We start from the raw sequence: 21291 nt of genomic DNA, 5'->3' as shown, positions 1-21291 counted from the left end.
CTACATCCATTCATTTTAATGGGAGACTAGCTAACATCTCTAGTATCTTAAGGCTTGTTTCACATATGCTGATGTCTTCCCGTCCGTAAGAGTTCACATGGAGGACCCCTATGGACGGAACACAAGCGCAACTGCAAGCGCTGTACAGTTCAAGCGAACGGGCCCTATAGACTATAATGGGGTCCGTGTGCTTGAACTGCACAGCGCTTGCAGTTGCGCTTTTGTAACAAGTCATAGATATTAATGGGCAGCATTATACATTGTCAGTCTAACACGGAATACACTCTCTCCATTCATGGAGGGCTTTAACTAGAACCCTACAAACACAATAAATAAGGACATTACCAGAGTAAAAAGTTTTAATACAGTTGCCTTTGAACGACAAGAATAGGACTGGATAAGCTACTTCCCCTAAAGATAGTTCTTCATGCAATTCATGGTTTCAAAATCTAAACTATCCAACCAACACGTTACCACTCAGCCATCAAGAAAAATAAAACTGAGATAACTGGCAGAATGCACCTTATGGCTAAGGCCCCATCATTCGCTAGAATCCCATCCACTTTGCTGCAACAGTCCACATGGGACGTCTGCTTAATAGTAGCTTAGCGGAGAAAAAGTGTGCTACATAATGCATCTGAAGAAGCAGTGCACGACATAACATTTCTGGGCAAAAAAAATAAAATTTATTTTCTTAAAAAGGTCTGTTAGTGCTATTAATGGGTTAATAAGGGCACCCAAATACCTTTAGTACAAGCCATGATAGGTGTAGCAAGTTCAGTAGCTCCCACTGTGATCCGCAGAGGTGGCCCTGTAGTAATCTGCCATACCAGGTTGTGCGAGAAACAGGTAAATCCACTTCCCAGGACAGAGTCCCGCTTGGTTGATGTCCCCTTCTACAGTTTAAATGAGATTCGAAAGAAAGTCTGCCCCACTACAAAGAATCCAGGGGTGGACATCATCTGACAAGATTTCCAGTTTTAAACCAACCACCATCATGGCCAGTCAGAATAATGGGCCTACAAGTGGGGAGAGTCAGACCTCAACAGCTCTTCCCTGAAGAACAGAGGTACCAGTGATCTAGTGGACAGTTACCATAGAAGAGGGGGTTTGTATCTGCACTTACAAGCATGGACACACATGTATTCTCCTCAGAGACAAATAGAGGGATGAAATAGAAGGGCAAATTTTTAAAGGGACGGATTGTAAGTGAATCATAATGATGCTCTGCACTAGTTTTCAAAGAAAATCGGAGTAGAAGAATATAAATACAAAAGGACAATTGTGGCTCTCGACATGTATAAGTGCAATAATTTTCTGGGAGAAATTTTCTGGAAAAATTTTAGGTGTGCAAACACTTACGGCCATGACTGTACTTGCTGGTGCTGAGGGCACATCATGCTCATTTCCCCACTCTAGAGGTCTCATCTCAAGGCATTGAAACAGACACACATAGAAGGGTGTTATTTTAAACAGCGCACCACATTCCACCTAGAGAAATATTCTGGTCTGCCTGCATTCTCCAGGAAAGGAAGGAGGATGGCGAAGATGTCAAATTTCCCTCACACTGGCACCTTTCTGGACTGGAAGTGCATCACACAGGAAACAAGAAGTGATGTCTGCGCTCTGGTTGCGAGTTTGGGATATTGCAAGCCAGGGAGGTTCCTGATAAGGACCAAGATCTGCGCAAACTGCCTGCTTCACCCAGGACGAGGCAACTACACTCTCTGGGAGAATGGGGCCAAATTGTGGACACTGCTGTACTTTTCCTCTCCCCAATAGGGGATGTAGATTCAACCTCTTATGGTGCCATTGTGAAGGGCTTTGAAGGAGTCACATGTAAATTTTGTTGCCTATAAATTGCATAAATTCACATACTACACATACGTACATTATTATACTACACATACGTACATTATCTAGGTATTAACATTGGTCATAGTCCAGAATCCATCTATCAATTGAACTACCCTTCATTGCTGGCGAAGATCTATCAACGTCTTGATCGGTGACCTAATCTTCCACTCTCCTTGTTGGGGATAACAAATTTGAAAATATGTTCAGCAAAGCTCTTATAACCCCCCCATGAATATGATGCCTTTATTACTTAAACATACACACACACACACACACACACATTCAGAACCTGCAAAGGAGAATTTCCCATTTTCTCTGGAAAGGGAAGAGGCCATGTATACGGTATCCCAAACTCATGATAGCGACCAATAAGGAGGGATGAACCACCCTGATGTAAGGACCTATAACTTGGCCTGCCTGTTACATTAGATTATAGACTGGATGCAGGGAACTAGTTGATTTTTGGTACACGAGTTAGAAACCACTTTTGCTCTCCCCCCCCCCCCCCCCTTTACTGAACACTAGATCAGGGAGCCTCCCCTTACAAATCAAACATTTACCACTGATGCATAATACAGTAATTACATGGAAAGCTATTTGAAGAAAAATTTATATTTTCTTTCAGTGTGTCCAATTATCTGTCACTTTGGCAAGATCCCACAGAGAAGAGAGAACAGTTTGTTCAGGAAGAGAAGGGAAAAGGGCATTTTGACATTAAATCATGAATTTTTAGTTTAATATAATTTCATTTATAGATACACATATCCATAACAAGTACAAGGCAATATATTCTCAGGATTGGGATCCCAGTGATCAGACCAGTCAGTATGGCTTTGTAAAATGGGAAACCTCTTTAAGGCTAAGGCCCGATGTTGCGGAAATGGAGCTTTTTTTGTTGCGGTTCTTTGAGCCAAAGCCAGGAGTGGATTGAGAAAAAGGTAGAAGAATAAGAGCTTCCTATATATTTCCCATTCCTTTTGTAGCTATTCTTGGCTTTGGCTCAAAAAACCGCAAAAAAAAAACAAAAAACAAACAAAAAACTGCATTTCCGCAATGTGGGGCCTTAGCCTAAAGCCCCAACATTGCAAAAACGCAGCATTTTTGCTGCTGTAAAACGCCAGTTTTACAGCACCTGCTAAGTAAATGGGATTTGGGACGATCCCATACACACACTGTAGAAAAAAAAAAAAAAAAGTGCAGTATGTTAATCATACCTGCAGACACACTTGTGTTTTCCATATACGGTAGGTATAATAAGGACAGAAACTCCACAGAAGAAAACTCAGTAAAAACACAATGAAGAGCGCTGCGGAAAAACTCTGATGCATTTCCACTGCGTTTTTTCTCCACAGCATATTGCTATATGGGGCCTGGTGTGCAAAGGATAAAGTATTATACTGAATAAAAACCACATGATGAAAGTTTATTGAGAAAATATGGCAAGAGTCTAAGGCACTTCAAACGTTTAACAACATACACCACTAAAAGAGGAAAGACGGCCTATTACTGTATAAATATGCAAAGACTACAACAGCTTCCTTCTCCTATCAAGAGATATACATACTATGTGACCAAGACTTGTGATTTTTAGAATGTTGTACAGATTTTAATACATAGTACTAAACATCTTTAAAAATACATACATAAATATAATCTGAGCACATGTCCTCAGGCCATGTACTGGACTCTTTTTTTTGTTTTTTTACAGGTTATAAAATATGCAGCGAATACTGAATTTCTCAACATTTGTAGATAACATTTTCTTTCATATAAAAGTTAGACAGTACATAGACAGGAGGACGCTTTTACTTAGTCCATTCAGATCTACTGAGGGCTTCGACACTTGACAGCTTATATAGCCAGCGAGCCAGCTCAAGGGCTGCATATGGGGACATTCCAATACTTGGTAGACTGGATAGAAGAGCACAGAGCATGGATGCATTGTATATAAATATTACACCAAAAACAATGCCGAAGGCACAATGGCACACTCTGACATGGGTACCACATGTTTATTTCTGGACATGTGATGGATTATTTCATAGACTTGTTGACTGTATGGATCCTTGAAACAGTTGTGAACTCCAGCTTTATCCATATATAAAAAGGAGTCTGTGTGACTAAAGTGAGACTCCAGGGATTCCATGTAACCAGTATTGTATCTATTACTTCAGTCTGCTGGTATATTCAGGCACATAGACAAGTACATTCAGGATCGGTCAATAGACACAGTTATGGTTAGCAGCAGCTCCGAGGTGGCCAAAGAAAGGATTACTGTCTCCACCTTAACTGTCAAATGGACTTCTCTGCGTTGGGCTCGGTGGAAGCTTCTTGCCAAGCCTGGGTGTCCCCTATAGAAAAGTGAAATAAAAAGGAATCGGTATTTAATATTCAAGGCAAAGGATTACACAGATCTGCAAATATAACATTTTCAAGAGCTGTTTTGGTTATTCCACGTAATCTTTAGGTTTTTTGGTGCGCTGAATCCAAAAATGACCTCCATTTTGTCATAAGACATCATGTTTCCTGACAATTTAGGTAACTATGTCATTTTGAGGTATTGCGTTATTTAAGTGGAAATAGACATAAAATTAATGGTTTATTACAAGTTTTACATGAAAATTCTTTTTTGAACTGTATTGAGCTTTACTAACACACAGTAAACTCGATTCTTCTTCCCTGTGAGGCTCCTCTTGGTGCATTTACACTTTTGAGTAGTGTCTGGAAGGTCTTTCTAAAGCTTTTTCTATTCGCTCACTCTGGAAGGTCTTTTCTTTGACAGTTAAGGATTTTTGGCATTGTACATCTTAAATACACTTATGTGAATTAATTTATAGTAATTTGGACTTTAAATTTGGTTAAAAACCCGTAATATGAAAAAATACCAAAAATTTAAAACTTTTTTAATTTTGGGTATTTTTTTTATATGATGGGGAGAGAAGCCTCACTATGAGCCTCGTATTGCCTTGTTTAACATAGTTACCTAAATTGTCAGGAAACCTGATGTCCTATGACAAAATGGAGGTCATTTTCGGATTCAGTGCACCAAAAAACAAAGATTATTGTATATACGCGAGTATAAGCCGAGTTTTTCAGCACAGTTTTTGTGCTGAAAAAGACCCCCTCGGCTTATACTCGTGTCAAGTAAAAAAAGAATATATCTTTTTTTTTGGTCTATGACCAGCCGCAATAGTAATGTATGGAATCTCCCATAAAATAGTGAAAAAAAAAAAAAAAGCTTTGAAAAAATAAAATAAAAGTTCTAAATCACTCCTTAGGTATCCTGTGTCTGAAAGTGCCCGGTCTACTGAATATAGGGTATCTGCAGAGCTCCTGTTCCGTCGGGAAAGGGTTAATAGGAGCACTGCAGATCCCCTATATTCAGCCAGACTGAATTCCAAGTGGGGGGGGGGGGGGACCCAGTCCTCAAGCTCAGGGAACGGGCAGACAGACAACTAAAACACCCCCTCCCCTTTCCCAGCAACTGCTGCACCCAAAAACTCCGACCATGCTTGAGTCAGTTTTTTGTGGTAAAATTAGGGGCCTCAGCTTATATTCTGGTTGGCTTATACTCGAGTATATACGGTACATGGAATAACCAAAACAAGTCTTGATTTTTTTTCTTTTTGCAGACCTGTGTAAATTTGAAAACAATTTTGCATTTTGTGGCAAATCCTGACAGAGTTTTTTCAATATTTAATTAGTTTTCAGCACAGCAAAATACATGGAAATTAGATGAAAATAATTAAACCGCTTTTTAGTCACAGACCTGTTATATTTACTCTTTGTTTTACTGTTCTATCTTCTAAGGTTCTTAATTACTTAAAATTAAGACACTAGAATAGTAAATAATCATAATAATAATTGCATTCTCCACAGACATTAGTTATGTTTACATATACATGATGACGACAACAACAGGACACATGTGGCTGTCAAAGGGTCAACAGGGATCAAACCAGAAAAAAAATCCATCCTTTTACAAACCTGTCTCCTCACACGGGGTCTGCTAGACCATACTCCGATATTTGTGCTATGCACTAGAAACATATTATATGACGCCCCTGAATTCTCAAAATTCAATGAAAACTAATTATCTGTATATAAAAGAGAATGTGGATTTTAAGACATCAACACTCTACTTACTTGTGATGGAGCTTTAGAAAAATTGACATGAGCATAAAGGAGGACTCCTATATCCTTATGACCAGCATCTAAGGCAATAGACAAGGCTGTGCTGCCATCCTAGGAAGAAATGATAGCAAAGAACATTACACTTGGATTTAGTAGAACCCTTGTTGTTGCAGAAGGTAAATGAAAATGTTTATATCTGGCCTTAAAGGAAATGGCTGCAGTCTCTTTAAAGAGCAGAAGCACTGAGGGCCAAGCCAAGGTGATGATCCTTCCTCAGGATAAATCATCAATTAAAGATTGGCTGTGGTTCATCAATTAATAAATCCTGAAAAACCCTTTAAGGCCGGGGCCCCATGAGACGTAAACGCTGCGATTTGCCGCAGTGAGAAAAATTGCGGCGTTGTACAGTGCAAGCAAAGGGAATGGGATTCATGCGAATCCCATGCCCACTTTGCGGAAAGAAACGCAGTGCGGACACGCTGCTATTTGCAAAGACGTTGCAGCTTTTCAAATTGCAGAATGTCAATTATAGCTACATAAACGCAGATGGCTTTCCTGTAGATATAATGGGAAGAGAAAGTCCGCAGAGGAAAACTGTGAAATTTCTCTTAAAAGCGCTGCGGAAAGAACCGCAACGCGTTCACGATTACGGCCCATGGGGCCGTAGCCTAAAGCCATTGGAGTATTATGTGCTTCGTAAATCTGCCACATCTATTTGGCACATCTTTGGGCTGTCCATGTTCCAGGAACACAAATCTATAGATATCTGCTAGAATTTTCACCATTTTCCTGATTAAACTATAATATATTGGCCTCTGACCATTTTTTAAACAGTTTTTTCCCTGTAATATGCGACAGTCTTTATATCCTTATGGTTATCACTTATGAACTGCTGTTGATGTAGCGGTCAGATGATCTGTATGGCAAAGTATTTTCACAACTACTGAAGAGCGGACATTAGCCTAGAAGCAAAGGCTCAGTCCTAAAACGGTATCAATGCAGCGAACCTGTAGATGCTGAAGATGAGCATTTACATAGTAGCAGCTGCAGTTCTAGGACAATAGTTCCTCAGTGTCCCTACTAGCTACAGCTATGTGGACTGATTCTCCCATTTCTATTATTGTTCAATTACCAATGAACAAGCAATCCCAAAATAGGTGGAAGAGCTATGCGTCTACTAACTTACATTGTCCTCCAGTGCAGCATTACAGCCTGGCTGGGCCAGAAGAAGCTTGACTATCTCCACATGTCCATGCTCACTTGCACACATTAATGCTGTGGAGCCCTCGTCATCCTGGATATTAACATCTGCACCACAGACCAAGAGGGCTTTGACCATATCGATCCTCCCATGACTTACTGCAAGCATTAAAGCTGTCTGGCCGGCCTGTAACAGAACACATGTACATCAGTATATCATGCATAACACTCTACAGACAGCAGCAGATACATAGAAAAAAAATATCTATTAAATTGCATTTTGTTGTCTAAAACGTATCCAGTTTTCAGTGGATAAGCTCTGGGAAGGTGCCAATTCTCTTTAGAGGAGTGTGGTAGGGGATATTTTGGGCAATACTCCTGGGGGAAGGAGGGGGAAGTGAAACAGCTGTCCTTCAGAAGGAAGAAAACTGTCTTCCCTACCAATCTTGCCCCGCCGCAACCAGATGCTGTGATCACTACTGATTCTCCAACCCTCCATGCTAGTCCTGGGTCTCAGCTGTGTGATACAGCCGAAACAGGAAGTCATGCTGCAGGCACAGCTCCTGTGCTTGCGGCATGAAAGTAGCGTACTATTACGGTGCTGAGAGTTCACTTTATGCTCAGAGTGTCGTATTAGTATGGTGGGAAGAGGTTAAACTCCTTGGATATTTACCATTGCTTAGTTTGTGACATAGGACTATATATGAAAAAAATAAAATGCAGCAGTTTAGTTTCCAATACGACTGTGATGTGCTTACATTTTGGAGTCGCTAGAACATACCTGGCTGGCTTTGGCATTGACATCTCCACTGCTGAAGAGCTCCTCTACTACTTGCATGTCCTTAGCTGCCTCCACAGCGGCCAGGGCAGCGAGCATGATAGGAGTGTATCCAGCCTTGTTTTGGTGGTTTACGTTACACACATCTGGAAAGAAAGAAGCCATTCTATTGTGCATGAAGTCATAAGGCAGAGAAGAATAACACAAAACTGCAAGGACTCAAATGAGCTAATGTTCTCTGAGTGAACAGTAGAGGTCTTAGAAAGCGGACAATACTGTTCTCACATATACAAAGCTCCACAGATAGATACAGACTGTAAGCTGCACAGCTGAAAACAACAACATTTTTATAAATCCCATTACTAAGAAATCTCATGTACTAGTCTCCCACATGCCACCACAAGTACATGTAGTCTGTTGTCTTTAACATTCTGGACTATTTCACAGCTTTTATCAGAGCTTGGAACGATTTTGCAACTTTTGAAAGCCATGTAAGGAGAGGCATATGTGCTGGTCATCGCTGTGGCATTTCACATTGGCATTCCCATATTAAAACAAATAGCTTGTTGTAGTCTAAAAGTTACCTTACTTCAGACATATCCAGCTGTGGAAAATACAATGCTACCTCTGGACACACCAAACATGCAGAACTAATATCTAACCTGCATCCAGCAGTAGTCGGACAATCTCAAAATTGGAATGGGATACACTATAGTGAAGCGCTGTATTCCCGTTGCCATCAGCCATGTTGATGATATAGCGAAGGACGGCGTGGGAGATTTCTGAAAATGCAGCAATGTAATCCTCTACCATGGCCGGAATGGCGGACTTCTGACTGGACACACGGAACCATTCATTTTGTATAGTGTTCAAGCACAGCCTCTGCCAACACACAACACAATTGATTAAGTCACAATATGATTAATTTTAGTCTCAATCACAGAAAAACAACAAGAAAAATAATATTAGCGGCTCCAAATGTATAATGAAGGGCAGTGCAGTCTGAGTATAGGATGTAATGTTTGCATTTTCTCTACAGTCATGGCACACCTTAAATCTTGCAACAAAGAAGAATGAGATACGACTAGTCATGTAATAAGCACTCACAACAAATATTAATTTGCACTGGATGCCAATATTGTATGTACATTATGATGTATTGGATTTACCTGTCATACCAGTAGCTATATAATAAGCACAAAGAATGTGAGCTCAGTCATCCAGGAGGTTCATGCATCTGACTAAGAGGCGGCAGCAGAAAGATAAGTAACTGGACACAGGACGTTTCAGACGTTATACCGCTAATGTTACGTATGATCTGACTGCAATATAATATAAGCTGCACATAATTTACTGGAATTGCTGCTTTTTGCCTGTATGACATGATCATCTCCTGAATTTGACAGCTAATTACTTCAAGTCACCACCATTTATTTGTGCATTCCCAATATCCAACGTCTTTAGGTTTAGAACGGTTACAGTTTCTTCACAAAGCAATTTTTCAAGATTATTTTGGTGCCTAAAAAGCTTGTACTTTTGCAGTTGGACAGGTCATATTTTTAAGTGTTAGGCCTAGTTCACATGGGCACATATTTGTGTATTTTGGTCCTGATTTTGACGCGGGAAGCCGCATCAAAATCAGGACCAAAATGCGCCTGCCAGTTGCGGATTCCCGCTCCAGAGTAGGCCCAAAATGAACGGGCATAGCCTGGAGAGTGCTGCTGTGAGGCAGACGCCGCGGCTCAATGGGATGCGGAATCTGCCTGAACAAATGGCAGCTTGCTTCTTTTTTCTGTGAGCGGCAACATACCGCTCAGGAAAAAAAGATCGCTAGCGGTCTCCACAGACTACCATTGTGAAGGGGCGGATTATGATGTGGATTCCACGCCAAAACCCGCCCCCTCTGCCTCCATGTGAACGAGCCCTTAGGAACCTGATTTTTTTTTCACTTTCAATTTAGCAAAAGGTGGAAAATACACATGGTAAATATGGTGGTTTACTATTTGGTATGTATTTTTCAGAGGTTTACATGCTGAAAACTAAGAAGGAACCCACCAAAAACCACCTGGATTTCAGAGGCATATTTCTCTTGAAACATATGACGTCTCTTGAAATCAGCACCATATTTTTCAGTCATTAAATATGTTGTGTGAACATTACCTACACAGACCTTTCTGCATTTTAATGGAGTATTAGAATAATAGCATAGTCAAGACTTTTTTTTATTTATTTATTTATTTATGGAATATGCCAGTGAAAACTTACCACGTCTTTACTTGCCAGTGCCCGCGGATCATCAACTGCTTCTTTCAGAACATTGCAGGCAGACAGCGTCTTTTCACTTAACTCATATCTGCAGATGTAACAAACCAGATTAATGCCTTAGCAGTCTGAAGAACACATCATAAAATGCATTACAACAAAGATAAATCTCAAAGAATCCATCATGGACAAGGCATACAGTCATGCAGCAGCTTACAGAGATTTATTGGTAAAGAAATCTAAGGTTCTGTGGTATTTCATTACAACCTCTCTTCAGGAAAACATTGGACCCCATGGGTCCTTCAGTAGTTAAAAAAAAACAACATTAAAAAACTTGCAACAATGGATGTGCTGCACTAGAACAGTGTCCACCGCTAAGGCACAATTGTATGAGCTGGAGCCACAAAACTCACAGGAATAGGACCTGCACTGAGTTTTGAGGGGTCTCCCAAATGGACTCCTACAAAAAAAAGAAAAAAAAAAAACTGCTGTGTGCATAGGCCTACAAAAGGAATGGGCTAGCACACTGGTGAAATATAGGTTTGTGTGCATGAGTCCAAATTACACAAGATTTATTTAGGGCTAGTTCACACGTGAACTGCCCGCGCAGGTTTTGACAACGAGAGAGATGCGCGAGCCGCGTCTCTCTCTGGTCAAAACCTGCATGCCGCGACCATCACGGTCGTGGCTTTCCCCTCTGCTGTCGGCTCAAATGAATGAGCCGACATAGGAGGGTGCTGCCGGGGGCGGAAGCCGCACGGCTTCTGCCTGAAGATAGGGCAGGTCGCTTCTTTTCTCCGCTAGCGGCAGCCCGCCGCTAGCGGAAAAAAGAAGCCTGGCGGTCTGCATAGACCACCATTGTAAAGGGGCGGATTTTGAAGCGAAAATCCGCTGTCAAAATCCGCCCCTTTGCCCACATGTGAACTAGCCCTTAAAAAAATAAAACTTTAAATTTTCAGCTGAAAACCTGTCAAACAACATACTAAAATATGTACAAATACTACTATCCTAACTGTACCTTTCTCGGATTTCCACTTTCTCTGTCTCTTTCTCTGCATCACTTATTGCCTCGGGTACTTCCGTTTGACCACTTGCAATGCTGTGTTTTATTGCTTTACATTCTTCATTAACACTTTCCTCTTCCTCACATTCATCATCTGACTCTGTGGATGAACTTTCATCGGAGCTAGATTCATCACTGGACGTAGATTCATACCTAAAATGTATATACAAAAGACATTGCTCACTTTTAATACAGTAATGTCTTTAACTTTACCTCTACCTGTATAGACAAAGTACCCAAGAGGCCGACAGTAATTCATGTATGGTTTCAGACACTTCCAAAATCATGTTGAAAACTGAAATCTAATGGAACCATATTAAATTGTAACATTCATCAATCTTGTATAGTGACGCAAGTGTGTACCAAGCCTAACACTAATAAAGCACACTTACTATAAACACAAAGTTTTTTTCACAATATACTTACCCGCCATTGATGCCAACAAACTGAAGATTTTTCTTTGTGCTTGAGGATTCTTTCTTCCCATCTTTTCTCTTCATGATGGACTTCAGGTTACTGTGGCTACTTGTACTTACTATTGCAGAGGAGAAAAAGGACAAATGAAAAAGAAGCCATAAATAGGTCTGCATATATGAGGAGACAAAAATGGCTATTGAAAACTAGGAACTGATCAAATGTGCAATGCCATATTTCTTAGTATAAACAGCAAAAAGAAAACACGGACTCCTACATTCAGAGTTAGCTCAAAAAGAGGGGAAATCACATCGGATCAGGCCAATACAGTGGGGAAATATACTGCCTCAGCTACCTATGTACCAGATATTGCTGGGAGAAAATACACAATGAAAGTTAGTTATGCAACTAAAGGATAAATTGTACTGTAACACTTGTGGGGGTTGAGTATTGCAATAGGATATACAGACACTAGGTGCGTGGAAGTTTGTTGGAGTTGCCTCATGAACACAACTTTGTGCCATATGTACTTTTAGGCCATGTGAACATGATAGAATTAGAACTCCAATTGTGGTGGATTTATCAGTCCTTGCATTACAACAGCAGGCATTCACCTAAATGGCCGCCATATAATACTACGTTTCCCCTGCAGCAGTGTCTGAAGGGAAAATGGCTGACTGTTGGACACGTTCTAAGAAAAAAAAAAAAAAAAAAGGGGGGGGGGGGGGTCCTTTGAAGAGACAACCCCCTAATGTGTTAAGTGAGAAGTTGTGTGTGAATGGGTGCCAGTTTAAGGAAGATTTCCCACAGACACAGTATAGGGACATACAGATAACTGAAATCCATATGCAATCCCTGTTCCCTCCATTAATGGAGCTGAAAGCAAATAGAAACACTTTCTAACATTCTCCTTTTGCTCCCCATTTTAGAGGGTGTAGAGGGGACCTCCTCCATTCATGGCATAACCTATAGATATGGCACATGTTTATTACCACAAACAGAAGACGCTGTATTTTCACAAGCGAGCTGATTGACAGCCATGGTGTTGGTTGTAGCTGAGAGCACTTCACCTCCTTCATTCACGTTGCTCAGCCTCTGTAGTCTAGAGACTCCTGGTGGGTCGACAGTTTGTGCACTAGAAGCGGAACATTCTGTAGATACTTTGACCTGACTGGTGTAGTCCTCTTTAGACCCTGTTAAAATGAAGAGACAGCACATTACTTTGTTAATAGATAACTGAGGTTAAGTTTACAGAGTTTAGGTCAACATGTTACCTAGTGCCATCTGAATCTTCCATCTGAGACAAACAGACGAATAAAGAAAAAATAAATGTACCTCAGTCACCAAGGAACAGTGGTATAGGTGGTGGTTACCTATATACCTATACAAAGGTCAGTGTGTTATTGGGGGGGGGGGGGGCAACTGTGTACTGTGTACAACAGTGGTGAAAACCTGATGTGGATCAATTGTCAGGTCTACAGGAATAAAACGATGATAGGTGACATCTGTAACGTATAAGTTTGTCTACCCTCACAACCCCAACGTCCTGGCTTGCCAAACACTGGTCCTGACCTGGCCATGTTTAAAAGGGTACAGCAATGGTGCTTCCAAAACACAGCACAGAAGTTTGACAGACAAGACGGTCACACACACAAAAAGCAGCATCTTAGCATAGTAATATACTCGTACATGAACACTGTGCCCCTCGCCACTATGATGACCCTATAATTCACCTAAAAAAAAAAAATAACCTTCTGAAAAGCTTATAATATACTTTAAAAGCAATTGTGATATGTTTACATAGTATTTATTATGTAGAAATTGTACAAATAAGGTAGAGCTGACCTTGTTCCAGGCATCCAGAACTAAGTAAACTACTGAGCTCATCTGGGCCAAGGATTCAAAACATTTTTTTTTTAATATATTTTTAAAATAAATCTGTAAAGCATATTTGTCATTGTGTGGCACTGCCCTAGGTTATAACAACATGATGTGTCTACAGATAAATAGGTAGGAGATACCAAACCTTACACTTCATGCACACGGAGTTCATTTGCAAGAAAGGATTGCTTACTTTAGAGGACTTCCTTATTATAGCACAGATATGTGTGCCCAAGTGTAACAGCAATAGTATATGTACAGATTTCTTCTAGTAACAGGATGGCAACTGTCCTAGAAACATATCTGACAAAAAGGATGGAGGACGACAAACCGGCTGAAATGGTCAGAATGAAGGAGATTTAAATAAGCACTGCACAGTAAAGTAATGTAGACTCGTTCTATATACATACTGCAAGCAATGCGCCATCTTCGTAGACCTGACCTATTTTAGTAAGGGCATCAGGATTTGTAAAAGGGGCTCTCTCAGTTTGGCCATCACCAAAGATCACATAATCCAAATGCTGCTCCCACCAAAGAACAATAATACCTACAAACCAGTAGGCCCGAACATCTACTCCAACTCCTCTATTTTTCCACAGCCTGACTAGCACCTTCATAAATGGCTTATCTATACACTTAAAAATTATGTCATATTGATAAATGTACAGTTTTAGAATATGACTAAAATAAGCATTTTATTTTGAAGCCGGAGTCTAACTTATTTCCTTGACTCAGACTCCACACAAAATTGACTTGAAGTCTAATAGGCGAGAAGGGATAAAGGTAGGGGTTTAGATAGAGGGGTTACAGGGGTTGCAGTTGCTCCTAGGCTCTAGACCCAGGGGGTACCTCCTAACAGTCACATAAAATATTCCACTATTGTAAATAACACAAAGTTAGTAGCGGTCTCATAAGAGATTTTGCATTGGGGCCTAGGAGCTTAAGGTCATGCCTCCAGTCAGGCACTGCTTTTTGCACACAACAACAGTGTTTTGGCATGACTTGAGGATGGTCATAATATTAATGCACTATTATGCCCCATAAAACATTCAAAAATATCTTTGACAGCGCCCTGGACTTCTATGCTGTCTGTAAAACCATTATAACAACTACATACACTTTACTCCCATCAAAATAGAGACTGCCTTACATAAGTAACATCATACCTCTAATGTAAGTGACACCACTACTGAATATCAGTCATAGAGAAGAACTTTTTCTGAGACTAATAAACAGAAGACCACTTCATGGCTGTAAATATTTCTTGTCCAGAAGAGGAAATGAAATGGCGGTGACCTAGGGGCAGACAAGGCTGCCAAAGCAAGATTGCATATGGTTGCTCCACAGTACTCAGATACATGTGATAATGTTACAAAGGCAGGAAATGAGATGGGAGCGTTTACTGACAGCGAAGGGCATTCTGCTGCTGCATGGCACCCCTTGTCAAAACCTAGTGCGGAAGTGTTATGGGAGTAGGCAGAGGGTGTGAACGGCACTGCTCATTAGAGGAAATACTGGGTTATTCCCAACACTTCTCACTTATCCGGTGTCCATCCCATGTGGATAATAATGCCTGCAAGGTTTTTTCTTTTACTGATCAGCATGCCTTGCATTTTACATAGGGAAGAAACAGTACTGGGCAGTTGTCAATGTTCATAAAAGCAACCAGATAATCCACGGTTAAAGCAGAATAGAACAATCCACCCAAGAGCAAATGTATGCTGTTAGACAGAAAGGGCAATATAGGATTAAAAAGGTATATTCACATAGTTTAATCGTGCACAGTGCTATTTGCTGTACAGTGGAAAAAGCTCTGTACACATTTGTATTATGATTTCTGATCACAAGCATCATGTGAAGTTCTCAGAAAACCATGTTACCACTGCACTGTGTGAATAAACCATACAAGGACATGCCCCGAACATTTAATTAATTAACCCATGCTAAAAAAAAAGGATAGGAATACGATCTGACCTGAGTTTTGCCTCTGGGCTCATGACCCCTACACAGGCCATGATAATACATGGTTCTATATATATGGGGGGGGGGGGGGGGGGGGAGTATTGGGGGCATAAGAAAAGAATGGAGTAGTGTGGTAGTCCATAAAAATATTGCTAACACATTGACAAAGTACATGGTCGTGGAGGCTACAGGACGGAGCAGGTAGAAAATATGTAGGATTCCTGAAACTGGACTTTGAAAAAAGTCCAAGTGAAAGAAAGGAAAGGGGGGGGGGGGGGGTAATGATAAAGTTTTGGATGGCAAAATATGAAGTGCTGTCATTACACACATGATGGGTGCAACACAATATGTCTTATGGCCGGCGGCGCACCTCTAAGAGGGCTGCTCTAAAACCACCACAAGTGGCCCTCTTCTGCGCTGGTTTAGACCTCTGCATCTCAGCGCAGGCAGCGTCATCACTGATACGCAGAAGTTGTATTGCCGGGTGAAGAGGAGGTGGTGCGGGAGCAGTAGCGAGGTCGGTAAGTATCAGACCTTTTTTCGTTTGTTTTATAATAGGCCGCTACCTGCTGGAGTATCCCCAGGGTGTAGCGGTCTATTTACCTACCTCCCCGGGCCTGCACACTGCCGCCCCCGCTTCCCCTTCTACTATAGGCCATGGAGGGCGGCAGTGAACAGGCCTGGGACCAGGCTGCGATACCACTACTGCTATTATTATAGCCACATTCTCTCCCCCCCCCCCCCCCTCCCCCCGAGTATAATAATCGGAGCCCCAGGGGAGGTGAGGGAACATAGTAAACACTGTTACTCACCTCTCCAGGATCCAATGTTAATCCTAGCAGGCTTCAGGCACATATGGTAATGTCCCAGACGTCACGTGGTCTTGGATATTACCATATAGGCCTGAAACTTGCACTAGCAGTACCATACAGGCCCAAAGCCTGTGCTAGTAGTAATAGCCTGTTACTGCTAGCACAGGCTTTGGGCCTGTATGGTACTACTAGCGCAGGCTTTGGGCCTATATGGTACTGCTAGCAAAGGGATTGGGCCTATATGGTAATATCCCAGACCACGTGATGTCTGGAACATTATCATACAGGCCTGAAGCCTGCTAGGATTAACATCGGATCCCGGAGAAGTGAGTAACAGTGTATATTATGTTTCCTCCCCTCCCCTGGGGCTCCGATTATTTTACTTGGTCTGAAAAGACCCCCCCCCCCAAGTATAATAATAGTTCATGGGTGTGCAACTGTGGGGCATAATAGTTGGGTGGGCAACTGTGAGGCCCCCCTGCAACCTCTACTATGCCCCACAGTCTATTGTGTCATTGTGGGGCATAATATAGGCTGCAGGGGCCGCTGTGGGATGGATATATCAGACAGAGACCATGGGAAGATCTTGCAGACCCCATCACAGTAGTTACCAGCAGATTCGCCTCTGAAGTACTGCTGACCCGCTGGGTTCACACCAGCGCCTGAACTCAGTTTTCAGGTTTCTGTCTTCTGCATGAAGACAGAAACCTGTCATGTAGAGTCCGGCCATGAGCGCCGGTGAGCGTTTTATGCTCTCCGTGGCGAAACAGTTTTTTTTAAAACCGGACACAGAGTACTGCATGTCTGACTCTGTGTCCGGTTTAAAAAAAAAAAACGGTTTCACCGCGGAGAGCGCATAAAACGCTCACCAGCGCTCACGGCCGGAGACTTTTCAAGCCCATTCAAATGAATGGGCTTGAAACATGTCGGCAGGTTTCCGTCTCCTGCCCCGTTTTGTGCAGGAAACGGAAACCTACAGAATGGAGTCCCGGGCGCAGATGTGAATTAGCCCTGAGAGGCTGAACTATTCCTTATCCCCTCATCTCTATGAGATGCTGCCTTCACTTTGCAGCTTTTTAAATCTGCCTTAGGGAGAACACTTTAGCAATTGACTGTTCGGTGGCTGACTAGTAAAGCACTGGGAGAATTGACTGTGCAAAACATGAATGAAGTTTTTGTAGTACAGGAGATTCTTCCAGCTGTGACTTGACACTGTAAAGTTTGCAACACAGACATCTTTGACTCCTTACTTCTCCATGCACCCAAATACATATATATAGGGTCTGCAAGATCTTCCTATGGTCTCTATCCTGTTACGTAAAATACAGAAGAATGTCAGAATTCTAGTGTTAAACACAGGGCATCCACGCATTTATTTACTTGTGCTGGAAGGTGATAATGTCGGCATTCCCAGTTTCCACCCCCTCCTGTTAGGGGCTTAATTTGGACCATTAATGGTGTTCAGGTCTTATCCTCTGATAGACACAGGATGAGGTAATGACTGGTAATAATCCAAACTACGGAGGCATTTTTCAGGGTCACAGGAAAACAACCCTAAGCCTGTCACAGCTCATCAGCTGTCCACAAGGAGAGTGTAAAATTATCACCACTGCCCACACAATATAAGAAACATGGAAATGCCAAATGTTTAACCCATACTATGCAGTATGAGCGCAAAAATACAAACCAATGGAGACAAGGCAAAAAAGAAACACCAGCAGTTCACAATCATTCTAGTCCAGGAGCCCACATGGTGTATATGATACAGTTTGGCCGGGCGGAAATGTAAAAATCGTTACAGAAAATAAAACTTTAAAAAAACGTGATGCGTTTCAAACCTGACCTACTTTCTCTTTGACTTAATATAAGGCTCAAGGTTGCTTTATAGAGTGTACCCCAGTGCTAAATACACCAAACATCAAGGCCAAATCTTCAGCTTGACTGCTAAATGTGGGGCGTGTGACAAAGGTAATGCCATATACTGTACATGACATGAGAACTGAAAATTCCTTTGTTGATCTAGTTTTTCATATAAAGTCATCACCCAGCGCTGCTTTACACACAGGATACACATCCTGTAAGGAAGGTTAACAATTGTCAGAACACAATAAGTACCAGCAGGCTTTTATAGATCTGGAAAGAAAAAAAACTGCTCATTTAAAAGACATTTACACTGAAAAAAAACACACCATTTTTTACTTATCTATGATAGATCATAATTATATTCTATTGAAAGTATTGTTATCTCTTACATCTATACATTATATCTCTTATTCTATATGTCTTGTTAAGCAGTTTTCCAAGAAATGTTGTTAACTACACACAACGCAGTGTAAGGATAATGCAGTGCGGACAGCCCTGTACAGAAGTGTACATCCTAAAGACTGTGTGCTATGGTGTGCTACGTGGTACCCAGAGGAGGTTCTATAATAGATACAGTAACTACATAATACAGCCAGGGGCCCAGAGGTAGCAATCACTTCTAGATTATGACCATTTACATGAGGCCTAGCTTGTGAGGGCAGTGTACATTCTTGTCCATTGTAGTGCACTGCTAGATTGACATCACATCTGTGGCGCAGTCACCGTATGACATATATTTTGTATACCTCAAGATCCCATAACACTAAACTATTGTAAAAACCTGCTTTTGGGTGAATTCACTTTAAGGACCAATTATTTCAGCAATTCACAACATGGGAGCCTTTGAAACCCACCAGGGGGCCACAACACTGCAGGCCTTCCTGCAACATTATCTGCATCTTTTTGGTTTATTTAGTTAAGTTATTTAGTAGGGGTGCCCCAGGATATTTTCTTTCCCCGGAGGTGTCCTGAGTTGGAAAAGGTTGGAAAATGCTGAATTGGATCCTTTCCAACAATACTGAAAACTACTGAACTCATTTAACTAGAATCACATAAATCTTTGCTATATATACTACATGGGGTTAAACGTCTGGTTCTAGTGTAAACCTATGAGCAGTCTCCTTATATAGGACTCCAGCGTCTCCCACATCTACCCTCCCTTATTTATTTCCCAAACAGAAATAGAAAGAGACTTATTGACGGAGCAGCCATCATGTCACAGGAATGTCCGGGTTGTCTGTTTTCTCTGGAGAACCGAATCACAGGTAAAACCTACTTTGCTTGGCAAATAAGCCTCTGGCTGCAGCCTTTAGTTAACTGTTGCACCACCAAAGCAGAGTACATTACACGTACTTGACGGTACAATTCTTAAAACTTGTTTTCATACACCATGTAGCAATATCAATGAGACCTAGCTAAAACCAAAAGGAAAACGGGCTATATATACAGGAACGCAACAGTAAACCCCACATAACACAGGCCTCTTCTGATCAGCAGTGCACAATGAATACAAACACGGTCTGCCTTTTCATTCCCATCATCTAAATGGAGAGGTCTGGCTTCACAACAGAGCAGATAATGCTCAAGTTTATACATGAAAACATGACCAACTAAAAGAACCAGGCCACCTTACAGCAATCTCTGTAAGCCAACCGGGAAGACTATCCAGTTCATTAGACATAATAGAATACCATTTTGTATTACGTTACAAATGATCAAATGCTAGAGATGTTTTTGAGGTGCAGGTGACAAGTGTCCAAGTGCCTGAATACGTGGCGTGAAGGTGAGAGCGTCAATTACATAACCACAAGACAGCGGGCATGTTTCTTCGGTGTTCTAGTAAGACCACACACAGAAATGGAGATAACAGAGTTAGGTCACTTATTAGATGGAGGGGACACAAGAAGTTCAGTTTTTGAAAAATTCAGTTTTAGGTAAAGAGAAGACATGATATTAGAGACAGCTGAGAGACAGTGTTCTGTATTAGTGCAGGGGTGATGTCACGGAATGAGGTATATAGCTGGGTGTCATCAGCATAAAGTTGGTACTGAAAACCAACTAGGGGCTGTGTAGAAAGAGAAGAGGAGGGGGCCCTAGGACTAAGCCAGGAGGGGCTGAAGGGGAGGTTAGAGACGGGTCGATAGTTGGCAGCACAGGATGGGTCGAGGGAGGGTTTTTACAGCAGTGGGGCTATGATAGCATGCTTGAAGAAGGAGGGGAAGATCCCAGAAGAGAGAGGGATTAAAAAATGTAGTATGTTGCGTTGTAATAGCAGGGGACAGAGACAGGAGGAGGTGTGACTGTATAGGATTACTTGTACAAGTAGTAGGGCTAGAAGAAGAAAGGAGCTGGGAGACTTTTTCTACTCTTGGGTCAAAGATTGAGACCTAGATTATAATTATGCAGATTCTTATAATTACCCAGATTCTTAACACATGTTCAGCAGATCTTTAACACTGCTGAAGAAAAAGTGTTTGAGGAATGCTACAAGGTGCTACTTTATCCAGGGTGGTTTTGAGAGTCTCATTGCAGTGCTTGGTGGCCAGCTCAGGATGGGAGAGACTGTAGGGTGTCAGAGGTGCTGCCTGTTCACAGGACATAGATTCCTGGATGTGTGGTAGGTTGGCCTGCTTTGTGGAGGACTAGAGCCTTTGATAATAAAATGAACGCAGGTTTCAGTCAATTAGTAGGCGAGCATTTGTAAAGTCAGAGACAGAACAGAGCCATAAGACCAGATCAAGGATATTACCAACGCTGTGTATGTGAGATGTAGTAAGCCTGGAGACCAAGAGAGGCGGTTAGTAACAGAAGGCAAGAGGCAGATGGGGATATATAGCGGTGTAAATGGGAATGTTAAAATTATCCATAATGAGGGGAGGAAATTGGGAAACCATGAAGCATAGTGCATTCAAGAGCTGGCAGGGTGAGCCTGGAGGGGTGGTAGATGACATTGACAGGTCCGATAGTGTAGACCTCAAATAAAGGGAAGGAGAATGATGGTATTGGGGGAATGACCAGAAAAGTGCTTTGTGGTGATAGAAGGATGCCTACCCCTCCACCCTGTC

General features: G+C 41.7%; 1 protein-coding gene across 3 annotated transcripts in view; it reads right to left on the bottom strand.

The window, feature by feature from the left end:
- Window positions 1-3764: 3764 nt before the first annotated feature.
- KANK1 (KN motif and ankyrin repeat domains 1) overlaps window positions 3765-21291 on the bottom strand; it is a 151858-nt gene continuing 134331 nt past the window's right edge. For 2 of the 3 annotated variants that reach the window (XM_075278819.1, XM_075278811.1), the window contains exons 4-12: window positions 12701-12901; window positions 11721-11829; window positions 11250-11447; window positions 10235-10322; window positions 8632-8851; window positions 7973-8115; window positions 7178-7378; window positions 6004-6102; window positions 3765-4208 (exon numbers count right to left, since the gene is read on the bottom strand). In XM_075278819.1, the coding sequence (XP_075134920.1) occupies window positions 4143-4208; window positions 6004-6102; window positions 7178-7378; window positions 7973-8115; window positions 8632-8851; window positions 10235-10322; window positions 11250-11447; window positions 11721-11829; window positions 12701-12901 (1325 nt within the window). In that variant the 3' untranslated portion in view covers window positions 3765-4142. The remainder of the gene's footprint in view (window positions 4209-6003; window positions 6103-7177; window positions 7379-7972; window positions 8116-8631; window positions 8852-10234; window positions 10323-11249; window positions 11448-11720; window positions 11830-12700; window positions 12902-21291) is intronic. The other variant, XM_075278826.1, reaches the window with a different exon arrangement.

This window comes from Leptodactylus fuscus, chromosome 1 (assembly GCF_031893055.1).
Source record: "Leptodactylus fuscus isolate aLepFus1 chromosome 1, aLepFus1.hap2, whole genome shotgun sequence".
NCBI classification, from domain to species: Eukaryota; Metazoa; Chordata; class Amphibia; order Anura; family Leptodactylidae; genus Leptodactylus; species Leptodactylus fuscus.
This window is presented reverse-complemented; position numbering and strand designations above follow the sequence as displayed.